The 12,368-nt window shown below is 43.4% G+C and overlaps 1 protein-coding gene across 10 annotated transcripts in view; it reads left to right on the top strand.

Annotated features, from left to right (window-relative positions):
- The window catches only part of LYRM9 (LYR motif containing 9), a 43,868-nt gene extending 32,252 nt beyond the window's left edge, over window positions 1-11,616 (top strand). For 6 of the 10 annotated variants that reach the window (XR_001875910.1, XR_001875912.1, XR_001875909.1 and 3 more), the window contains 2 exons: window positions 1,540-1,626; window positions 2,832-2,857. Coding sequence is in view for 1 of the 10 variants with exons in the window: in XM_017821631.1 (XP_017677120.1) it covers window positions 11,529-11,554 (26 nt within the window). In the remaining 9 variants the exon portion in view is untranslated. The other 4 variants (XR_001875906.1, XR_001875908.1, XM_017821629.1 and 1 more) reach the window with 4 other exon arrangements.
- Window positions 11,617-12,368: the final 752 nt, after the last annotated feature.

Genomic DNA, 12,368 nt, shown 5'->3' with positions numbered 1-12,368 from the left:
ACTGGGTCAGAGCCTTTCCTGCAGCCTTCCCTGCTGCTTAGAGCTGATGGATTTCTGCTGGAGCTTGGGCCAACTGGCACATCTTTCAACTTTTGTATTATTTGATTAATTTATCTTATAATTCTGTCAAGCCAGATTTTATGAAATAGTGTTAACTGAAGTATACAATAATCATCAAGTAGTCCTTTCAGCTTGTGATTAAGCAGGGCAGACACATTAACTTTTAAAAAAACCCTGCTCTTTGAAGAGTATTTTCCTCATAATTGTGTTTGATATTTAAAATAGTTTTTAAAAGTTTAGAAGCAGAGGGAGGCATCTGTCACTTGCAGCTACGAGCTTAACAATGTTTGTATTTGTTGCTGAGGGAGAGGCCCCTGGCATTGCTCACTTCACTGGTAGGGTCTAAGAGGACAGTTCTGAGGCTGCTGTCTGCTGTCCTTGCCTGTGAGCTGGGAGGCCCAAGAAGTGAACTTACCTATCCTGTAACTATCAACCTGGGTGCCTTTTCCCCCAGAAGAACCTGCCTTTGTGTTCTGCATGGGTCCATTTTGAGAAGGATTAACTTGATTTTTGGTTTTTCACTTAGTAACTTCTGAGCCAGCTTGGTTTGGGTATTTCACAGAATCACAGGATCACTGAGGTTGGAAAAGACCTCCAAGATCATCAAGTCCAACCTGTGACCAATCCCCCCCTTGTCCCCCAGCCCAGAGCATTGAGTGCCATGTCCAGTCATTCCTTGGACACCTCCTGGGACTCCACCACCTCCCTGGGCAGCCCCTTCCAATGCCTGACCACCCTTTCCATGAAGAAATTCTTCCTGATGTCCCACCTGAACCTCCCCTGGCACAGCTTGAGGCTATATCACTACCCCATATAAAATATTTTTTTTTCAGCTCCAGCTGGACAAGTTTGGACTGAATGGCCTTATTACCTGTAGTCTTCCTTCTGCCAGAGTTCAGCTTCATCTGTTTAAAAACCACTGCACTTTATGTCTTTTTATTATTACACCTTGGGGTTTTTATGGTCTCTGGTATCCTTCTTAAGAGAAGTTGAAAAGTGCTGGCATTTTGATTAATATTTCCTGCTCTTCTACAGAATGGATTTTAAAAGATACAAAATTGACACATTCTTGCAGCTGCTGAGGTTGACTCATATTCTGCATTAGGTCAAATCACACAAGATCTGGGATTTTTCCAGGCTGCCTTCAATTTCTTAGCAGTCATTTCATCTACAGAAAGTCAGATATGTCTCAGATGGTGTGGAACAAGGAACAAGGACAAACAGAGTATTTTGTTTTCCACAATTGTGCAACTGCAAGATCTACTTTCTCTTTTATTTTGTGTTTTTCTCTCCATTTTTAGAGGTCACAGAAATGGTGTGTTTAATCACAGTTTACTGTACAGAATGCAGTTGAACCTTGGAGCTTTCTCTCCCCCAAGAGCTCTGTGAAGTTTGTCCTCTTAGCCGGGAGTATCTCACAGAGTATGTTGGACCTTTATGGCCAAGAGTTTCAAAAGTAATTCTCAGATTGCTTTTTAGGTGCTTAACTTGGGAGACCTTCAACATTATACTTGGTGATAATCTTACACATTTCACTGTGTGGCCGTTTAACCTGAGGAACACCAGGTCAGTTCTGTTCTGCTCTGTCATGTGCTGCCCTGGGTGTTTGGGGATGTGGAGTCTTGGGTTCCCTGTCTGGGTGGTGGTGCAGCCTTGGAGCTGCAATGAACAGCTGGGCTGTCGTGGGCAAGGCAAGAGAACTCAGCAGCTGGCAGGGAGCTCAGCCCTGGGCACTGCTGAAGAGCCCACGAGAGCTCTGAACCCCCCATTCCCTCCCCTGCCCCTCGGCTCCCACTGCCAGGGCTGTGTCCCACTGTCCTGTAGCCAGATATTTCTGTGCACAGAGCCCCTCTCTGACAGCTTGGAACTGGGTGGCAGGGACCAGGGAATGGGGTATTCCCCACCAGGGTGGCTCTGAGTTAGGAGGGACCGGCACGGGGATGATCATTTTGCAACTATTTCAGAAGCATGGTTTAAAAATACAGAGCTCTCCACTCCTGCTCCCAGCTGAGAGAACAGAGGCTGTGGGATGTCACACTGTGCCAAGTCTGGTAGTTTCTAATTGATTCAACGCAGTGAAAGGCATCCAGTGTGTATTATGAAACTTGAGATGAAGAGCCAATCCCTGCACACCAACTTCATTGCTCTGATAAGCAAAGGTGCAGGTTTTATAGCTGAGGTAATTATACAAAAAATGTACACAATATGAGTGATATTTAGCATAAAAAGTAATTTGAATGCAATCCATGTCTGGTTGAGAGAGGAACGGAACCATAAACCCTTTGATCTAACAAAGAGGCTTTGAAAGGAACAGATTGGGTACAGTACTGAACCTGTAATCAGCTCACTTTGTTGCATTATATGGGGAGGGGCTTATTTATTTACTATTTAGGAAGTGTTTTCAGTTTCGTAAGTATTGGGAAGAAATCACAGCTCATAATTATGTAGCTTTGCTGTGTAGAACTCTAACACTCTTAACAGAGCTCTGGAATTCACAGGGACTGTCTGGGAGACACAAATCTTGCCTTTGTACTCTATCAAATTCTGTCTTGACCTGTAATAACAAAGCCAGTCTAGATAGTTGCTTACCAGGATGTTTCCTTCCCATGCTGTTCAAGGGTTCTGAGCCAAAGCCACTGGAATCAAAGGGAAGGAATCCCCTGTACTTCAGTAGCATTCACCATCTTACACCATTTTTCATTGCTCAGGGAAATGGCCTGTGCTTAACCATGGTTACCAGAATTAAAATTGAAATGGTTTTCTTTATGCAGTTTTACAAAACAGCATCTGCAGCAGCCTGGATGGACAAGTTCAAGAGGTGGGTCTGATGCTGAAGGCCAGCACATCCTCAGCAAGTCAGCTTGGAGTCTGGGCCCAGAGGCATCACTCCTTGTTACAACTGCTACACGAAGGGAAGGCAGAAAGAATTCTCAAGTTTCTTTGTCCATTAATTAGTTGCTTTCTTTTCCCATGCTCATATGCTCTTTTGGAAAGATAAGTATTAAGGGTCCTGCTGCTGCTTTCAGTGCTGAATAACCACCTTCCTTTTTGCTTGTTTTCAACTTTATCAGTATTAAAACCTACAGTCTATTTAAAAATGAGTTGTTGGTTTGCAGATCAGTGGTTTATACTGCTCTCATTTACCACTGACCTGGGTCCTTCCTTCTCCATGGTGCACTGACTTCTGCTGGTTAATCAGAGATTGGATGCTGTGTGTCTTGCAAAATGATCATCTGACTGGGTAGGACCTTATTACAAAACCCTACCAAAACCATGCACAAACTATCACTTTTTGCGTTCTTATCCAAAGCCGTCAGACACTGTGTGAGCAGGGACTTGAGAAGCCATCTTCTCTGCAATGGTCATTCTGCCAAATCAAGCCATTACCTGTGAGGATTTATCTCTTGTCAGTGTGAAGTCATTTCAGGGTGCCGGTCATCTCACATGCAGCTTTGCTCTTCCATTGAAAGGAAATGGGATTTCAAAAGCAAAAACCTGGGAGGAAGTTGGAATCAAAGATGTTATGTTGGATGAGGATTTAGACACTTTATGGAAGTACAGGAACTATTGATCCCCAAAACCCCACTAGGAAGAGGAACAGTGTGTTCTTTCAGAGAATTCTCAGATTGCAATTAAGCCTTCAAAGCTCGTACGTGAGAAGAAAGAAGGAAATGATGTAATGATTTTTAGCTTGGCTGGTCAGAGAGCTCTTGAGCTCCTGAAACCTGGTGGACAGTGTTGTAAAGACAGAAAATTCCCCTTTATGTTCCCTTCTGCCAGGTTTCAGGTGACTAAGTCAGAACTAATCATCATAAAACCAAGGTTAGGCAAGAACATGTTTTTGACCGAAAAACTTACTATTTTTGTCCCTTAAGTGGAGTACACGGTCTGCACCAGCTCCTCTGGCTTTGGTGCCTGTGGTCCAAATACACCTCACTGCAAGAGTTGGATGAAGCATTTAGACTGCATGAAGTAATTATTTTGCATCTTATCCTTTTGGAAATGGAGACAAAAATTGTTATGGCTAATAATAGCACCTGCTAATTAATCTGTAATGATTCTTTGATGTGTGTACTAGGACTGTTTATTATAATTAACCCCTGTGATTTAACCCACTCTATAAAGCCACTCATCATGTTCTAGAATTTGATCTTGCTCTGTGTCAACACACATTCCTCCACATCTCTTTTTTGTATTTTTAATAAGTGACTTTTCAAACTCCCAAGTGATGTCCCCCCTTCCAAATGTAGCTTCAGAGCCCATCCTCTCTGTCAGTGTGGTCAAGAGTTGTCTCAGTCAGCAGTGTTTGCTCACTGAATGAAAACCAAGCTAAATAGTATGTCCCTAGCCTGGAATTCTGATGGAAAGGGAGTGAGGAAGGAAAAGCAGCACAGTTGGAGTATCTGCATCTTTTACTGGTGGACTGTTGTGTCCAGTCTGGATCTCCAGTACACGAAGAGTGAGCTCAGTGGAGGGCCACCAAGGTGGTGCCTGTGCCTCATGAGGAGAGGCTGAGGGAACAGGGCTCGTTCAGCCTGGAGAAGACTCTTGCAGCCTTCCAGTGGCTTTCAGGAGGTCACTGAGGAGATGGAGCCAGGCTCTTTGCAGTGGTGCCTGGTGGGAAGATGAGGAGCAGTGGGCAGAAGCTGAGATGAGAAGTCCAGGCTGGGTATAAGGAGAAACTTTATCCCCATGAAGACAGCCTAGCAGTAGAGTAACAACAGATTGTTGTGCAGTCTCCTTCCTTGGAAGTCCTCAGGACCAATCTGGATCAAGCCCTCACCTCACAGCTGACCCTGCTTTGGGTAGGAGGTTGAACTGGATGAAATGCTGGGAATCCCTTCCAACCTTTGCATGATGTCAGTTTTTTATGGGATTTGTTTCAGTTACTGGAGTTATGTTTGAGGAATTTTCCACAAATCCCAGCACTATTCAGGGTACTCTATTCCAGCAGCTGCCTCAGGTTCACCTACACGTTGGGTTTGCTTGCTAGGCAGCTCCAAATGAAGAAATAGTTGTTTTATTCAGTGATGGAGGATTAGTCAGAGTTTGTGGGACCATATTTCAAAAGCACGTCCTGTGTATGTGACAGGAGCCATGGCACCAGGACACAGGGAAGCACCAGGACACAGGGAAGCACCAGGACACAGGGAAGCACCAGGACACAGGGAAGCACCACACTGGCAGCACTGCCTGAAGAGAGCTGGATGTTAAAGACTGCTCGTCCCCTACTCACTGACAGTGTAGGGTGAGTGTTCCTCCAGGTACACAATCATTGGATGACCAACAAACAAATTCAAAAAAATAGGAGATGCAGTGAGAGGATATGTTCACATTGATATCTTTATTTAGATTTGTGATGGGAGACAAAATGTCCTAAATTAGTCCAAATATTCAGTCCGTGAATTGGAAGTGGCAGCAGAGTAGCAGAAAGTTGTGTTCTGTGATGCTCAACAGAGACTGACCAGGGAAATGGTCCGTATTTCAGTGTATTAGTGCTGTCTGTGTTTCCATGCTGGACTTGCAGCTCAAAATCAATGAAAACTGATTAAAAATACTCTGAAGATGCTGAAGAATGTGCCACAGGAATTGTCTGTTTTGGTAGGGGAAGAGAGAGAGTTGCTAGAAAAGGAGCTGTAAGCTCATACCCCCACCCTCTGGCACTGTTTCCCTTATGGAAAGGGCAGAGGAAGGAAATTTCACTCTCACAGAAGGTTTGGAAATGTGATGTAATTCACACAGACACTGAAAGCTGTGCAGGCCTAAGCAAGACTGGCCTAACTGTAGTGCTTAGCAAGGAGTCCTTAAAATCAATTTAAGTAGTAAAAAGACTCATAAAGATAAAGCAGAGCCATAAAATTGCCTGAGAGGGCCCCTGTCTCTGTCCAGGAAACATGGTAAGCAGGTCAACCTGCAGTGGTGGTGGATAGACTGAGATGCACTGGCCCAAGTGTGACTTTGAATGTGCAGCAAACACGTGAGCAGGTGAAGGAGGTGTCAGGGGCAGGGAGAGACCAGCAGAGAGAGACCAGAGCAGGGAGAGAGGGCACCAGCAGAGACTCCAAGGGCAGCAGGAAAGACAAGCCTGGGAGTTTTGCTGGAATTGTTTCAGCAGTGCTCTGTGTTTTTCACACTGAAGTTTTAAATGTTCAGAATTGAAGTTACTTTTATACTTCAGTATTCTGTTCTTCATGTCAGTCCATAAATTTGGGGGTTTTTGAAAACCAGTATTCAAATCTCTTCTGTTACCTGTCCTTGGTTAGAAATTGCCCTCAGCCAATGCTCTGTTACTGCAATTGGAGTTCCCTCCTCAGGCCATGCTTTCCCTAAAGGATGCCTTTGCTGCTGCAGCCGTGGCTGAGGATCCCAGCAGTGAGTCAGGAGGTGTCAGCAATTGCTTCTGCGTGAGCCAACGTGCAGCCAGGCACACAAAATCTGGCTATTGACTGTCTCCTGCCTTTGTCCCTGCCTCACTTCCTCGCCCCTGGTTGTGATATGCACACATTGGAATTTTGGAAAGGGTGACTGATGAGGGAATTTTGTTATTCTGCACATCTGAGTTTGGCCGAGCTGACCCCGAGCAGACAGGAAGGGGTGGGTTTACTGGCACGGCACTGTAAATTTAGCACTTTCCTTAACTTTCATTTCTGCCCTCAGATGTTCACATAGGGAAATTTTCCACCCTGCCCTGCCATCATTTGACGTGCAGCCTTCCACTGAGGAGCAGGAGGTGGCAAATGAAACGTTACCCTTCCCACCCTCATCTGCTGCTTTTAATGCCCCTTCAATCTGCAGAAACTAAAAAGGAGTCCAGACTGGGATTCTAGTTGTATTTGCATCTTTTCAAGCACGTAGGCCTGGGCCTTTTATTTTGCTTTTGGTAGAGTTTTTATCCCCACTTTATAAAGAAAACTTCAAAATAATGAAGAAGCCAGTGAAGAAGAGACTACAGTTTGTGGTGAATATGATAAAACCTTAAAGGAACAGTAAGCAATCAGAACACACCCAAAAAACCAGAGTTGACATCTTGTGAAGTCTGGGGGAAGATTCAAACCAAATGAATGTTCTTTGGGAAATGAAAAATCAAACCAGTATAAAAGAAGAAGATTGACAGTAGTCAGTGAGAGGAGATATTTGGGAGCAGCTTTTTAAACAGTAGTTATTATTGTCACTAATTGTATCTTTCTTTGCCAGAAACCACACAAAGCTTCCAATAAAACCAGTGGATCTGTGGAGGTTCCAGAGAATAAAGGCAGGGAGAATTGGTGAGAAGCTTTCTTGTATCATTGCCTTAATCTTCATTTTAAGACACACAGTCCCTGGGAGTTGGTTTACACAGCCCAATTTCTTTTGTGTGTATAAGGGTGGAATGTCATAAGGAAGGAAAGTGTCCTTAAAATTATTTTTATTTTGTTTTTAATGTTCTAAATTAAATGTAACAAATTGATAACACTGAAGTCTTGCGTTTTTATAGGAGTTACCAGTTTCACTTTACATGACTCCATTAGACATTTAAAGAAGTGGAGGTTGAGAAACTGGAAACTTCTAGTCTGTATTATCCTGTAATTCTCCAGGTGTGATTTGTATATGCAGTTGTCACTGTTTCTGTCCTCATCCTTTAGTACAGAACATTTTCAGCATGCTCAGGAGAGCTTTAAGGACAGTGACTGAAATGTACCTACTTGAGATTTGCAAGCACTGAAAAATAAGACCAACAGAAGTGGGTCACCTATACCTTTTCAAAATTTCCTATCACACAACTGCTGGATGCCTCACGACCCATGTGTCACAGGCTTTCTCAGCAATTTCTGGAGCTTTTAATATTTAGTGTAGGAATTAGGAGGCTAGAAATGTGTTTTTTGCAGATGACATTTTCGGATGAGCAGTGCAATGTTACTGGCAAACTGAGACTTGCAGGTACGATCCCAGGGTGATCTGGCACCCAGGCTGTGCCACAAACCCTCACCGTCGCCATTATTTATGTATTTATTTTCCTCTGAGTTGAAAAAGTCCAGAGAGGCTTTCCTGTGGCTCAGTGCCTGCCATGCCAGGCATTGGAGACAGCACAAAGAGACAATACTTGTCTTGCAAAAACTTTTTCAGTATGAAATACACACTAAAGTAAATACACACTAGAGTGTTGCCAGGGAAATGTCTCTCCAACAGTTCAGTGACAGCAAGCTGGGAAATGTGAATGAAGCCTCATAGGCAGTAGAGAAGCAGCACTTCAGCCCAGAAAAGGAACAGAAAGTGAATGAATGCCATCCCAATGAGTTATTTGTACCACAAAGTGGCCACTTGTGACAGAAGCAGTGAGCATTTCACAGAACCCGTGAGTGCATTTCGGGGTGTAAATGCCTTTTGTGCTCCCGCCCCATTTCCACTGGTTCTCTGATTCCTCAGTCCTGGCCCAGGTTACCAGGGAGCTGTTCTGCCCCAGTCCTGCTCCTCACACTGCCCTGTAATTGTGTTCTGGTGCTCCAGGGATACCTTGTTGCAGCTGATCTTGCTGCTGGGGCAGGGAGATGGACCGGTGCCATGAGGGGGTCCTTCCCAGTCCTTTTTTAGTGACTGTATGCTGCTGCTGGTTTAAGGACCAAATTTCCTGTCCAGCCAGTGATCAAGTGGTAAAGCAGGAAGCAGAGTATGTTTCCTCAGGAAAGGAAATACATAAAGACAGAGCCATCAGTTTGTAGATGGAAATGGAACTTACTTCACCCTTAGCATAGAAAGGGCAAGGGAAGCCCCAACAAATCTGATGTGCCAAGTGTTTACAGAGTTATTTGTACTTACTGTGCTGTCACACACAGCATTCTGACAATAGTTAGGTTAGTTAGGAAAAAAGAGTTAGGAAAAAATTCACTGGTAACCTATGAAAAGTTGGGACAGTTGAACATTGTCTCTTCAGGGTTCCATGAAATTGGGAAAATCAGCCCTTGTTGTCAGGTTTGCTTGAAAGACTCAAGATGTCCTGAGCTTAGGGCAGCAACCTTACAAACAGAGCTTGAGCTAATGCAGAATCTTGCAGATATGATATATATTATAGTATCAGACACATAATACAGCTTAGTTGGAAGGAAATAGCAGAAAGTTGATTATTGAGACTGCAGACCATCGCACATTCAGAAACAAAACAAAATTTGACTCCAAATGACAGCATGGTCAGCATGCCATTGAATAGGTCAAACAGTCTGCTTGGAAAGGGCACCTCTTTCATCAAAGTTTAATGCAAGGAAAGCAACTGGTTCTTGCATTCTCATAGGGCAGAGGCAGAAGTGGCTGTGCAAAAATAGGAAATATGTGCAGAATTGATTTTCTGAAAGAAAAACCTTCCAAGCGGTGTAGAATATTTGTAGAAGGAGTGCACAGTGAGCTTGTTTAGTTAATCTCTGACTCCACCTGAGAAATGAGTGGTGCTCTCTTGTTCTTACTGTACAGGGGGAGTTTTATTACTGATTTCAGTGATTAAAAAAACAGATCTTGTTTGAGCAACTGGAGTGATTAAGCAGTTCCCCGAATGGCTGTACCTTGGCCAATCCTTTAAACAGTTCTCCTAAGGAAAGATATTTCTTCTCCTCTGGTTATCCCAAATCTGATTTTTCATATCCAATCCCTACATAGCCTTTCCTGGATTTCAGCAGTCTCCAAGCCCAGGGAAATAAGGAAGGTGAATATTAAAGGCTTAGAAACCATTGGACAGAATTGAATTCTACTAAGATATGTTAAGATAATTCTACTAAGATATGTTAAGATAATTCTACTAAGATATGTTAAGATATGTTAAGATATGTTACTAAGATAATTAAATTTCTACTAAGATATGTTCTTTCTTACTGTACTAGACATTAAGATTCCCCATGCTCTGTAGAAAAGTGAGGTTAATGAGAAAGGGAAGGATGCAAATAGGATTTTTAAACTCTGACAAAATAGCAAATGCAAAGAAGAATGTAAAGCCAGAACTTCATGGCATGACATTGAGACACAGCTCACACATCATTTCTGCTGCTGATTAGATGTCTGGAATATTTTAAACAAAGGGATGTTGCCGCTAATTCTGATGAGAGAAAAGGCATCAAATTAAAGAAAAAATCCAGTTGTGAAAATCCACGAGAAGTGGATGCAAAGCAGCACAGGCTTGATACAGCCAAGAAGATGAATGCTCAGAAAACTCAGGTCTATTTTTCAAGAGGCTGATGTCTAGCAACCCTGGATTATATACAGGGGATCTTGTGCATGAACACGTGTGCACAGCACTTGCTTTGCCTCTAGCAGTGCTTTATACAAGAACTTTTCAAACACAGAAACTGGACACAGGGAGAAGAAAACACCTTGCCCGAGCTCGTCCAATACAAGTGTGACAGGTGAAAAATGAACGTGTGTTTCCTCATTTCTCTCTGCCTTGGGCCTCATTTCTGTAGATCTTTGGTCAGTCGGCACCTGTAAATCTCTCTGGCTATCACTGTGCCACGTTTGACCTCATATTAGTCAGCAGGTATATTAATCATCTTTAGTTTGTAAACAGATTCCTTAAAATAGCCATACATAATGTTATCCAAGGAACAAATAAAGCAAGTCAAAATCCCTGCTGGTGCACTGGCCTGGCACTGCTCTTGTGGGCTGCAGGTGCCTGGCAGCACTTGGCACTGCTGCCAGCCCTGGTCCTGGAGGGCTTGTGCCTTCCAGACTGCGGGAGAAGCCTGGCTTTGTAATAGGTACGTGTTATCTAACATTGAAAATCAGCTCAACAATCCTACCCAGCTGTCCTGCTGCTATTCCCACATACAGCACAGTGGCTATGGTTTACACTGCAGGGACTGCAGTTTCCTTTTAGTATTCCTAGTGCTTTGGAAGAGCACCAGGGGACAAAGCTTGCAGGCAGCAACAGGCAGAGCAGGCAGCTCCTGAGAGCAAGGAATTCTGCACATACTCTGTTGACTAAACTTGACCAAAAGTAAGGAGGGAGTATAGTTTTGTAAAATATAAAATACCTGTCCTTAGTTACAATCACCTGATTAAATGCTTTCCTGGCCCACACTGTAAAGTTCTTTGGCTCTAAAATTTCTCTTGAAGTTGCTCACTCTCTTCCTGCAGCTGTAGGTAATGTACAGGCATGGAGACTGGCCACACAGTGCTCAAGCTGTAAGAAGCCTTTCAGGATTTATTTATTTTAATTTTAACACTTGTGCAAGGTTGCAAACGGTGTTGAGGTGATCCCCTGCCGTTCCCGTGGAGCACAGGCAGGAATTTGGGCTGTGGCAGCAGGGGAAGGATGGGATGCTCCAGCATCAGGAGCTGGTGGCTGCCCTGCCCTCCTCACACAGGTTATGTAATGCTGCTCAGCCACACACCCTCCACTTCTCCAATACAGGACATTTTGGGAATCCCCCTTTTTTTTCAGTCTCCATGTCCAGCCTTACTCAGCTGTTTTGCATACATGGTCTGGAGTATAAAATGCTTTTGCCTCCCAGGAGGGATACAGAGCCTGAGAGATTAAAGTCAAGAAACTTTGACAAAGAGCCTCTTCTGGCAGGGTTGGGAGCACCTCACAGAGCCCGGTAAGAATCACTGTGGCCAGTTGTTCATTCTGTCATTCATTTACTGCAGCTCACAGGTGAAGTAATTATATGACAAACTGTATCTTTCTTTCTGTATTAGGAACAAAGTGTTGGACTCAGTCTCCTGCTCTATCCCGAGCTGTCTAGCTGCTCTGAAAACTTTGTCCCCCGTTTCTGCTGATTTAAAGGTTTGTGCATATAACAGGTAACACTGTCAATGTTATCCACAGAACCCTGGGATGCAGAACACAAAGCAGGTTCTTACTCTGATGCAGTGAAGGGAAATGTGAGTCTGCTCTCTTTCTTCTTTTTTCTTTTTTTTCCCTATTATTATTTTTCCTCTTTTTCTTAATTTTTTTTCCTTTTCCTCCTTTTTCTCTTTGTGTATTGTTTTTATGTTTTTTGGGGGTTTTTCCTCCTTTTTTCTCTTTGTTTCTCTTTTCTAACCTTTCTTTCCTTCCTTCTTTCTTTCTTTTCTTCTTTCTTTCTTTCTCTCTTTCTTTCTTTCTCTCTTTCTTCATTACTGTGTGATGTGTGGATAACACAGCAACATTTCACATCCCTTTTCTAACCTTGGTCTGCTCAGACTCCGATTTTTGCTGCTTTACACGACTGGGGGACATTTGAAATTCTCTTGCCAGTATTTTAGATTAATACATGGCTGCAGCATTACACTGACAAAGCAGTGGTAGTTTAGGTATCCCTACTCTGAGTGTCAAGCAATTGTCATTTAAAAACAGGATGTTAGCTAGG

Source organism: Lepidothrix coronata, unplaced genomic scaffold (genome assembly GCF_001604755.1).
Source record: "Lepidothrix coronata isolate B3197 unplaced genomic scaffold, Lepidothrix_coronata-1.0 Scaffold91, whole genome shotgun sequence".
Classification (NCBI taxonomy): Eukaryota; Metazoa; Chordata; class Aves; order Passeriformes; family Pipridae; genus Lepidothrix; species Lepidothrix coronata.
The sequence above is the reverse complement of the archived record's forward strand: the minus strand, read 5'-3'. Positions and strand labels throughout refer to the sequence as shown.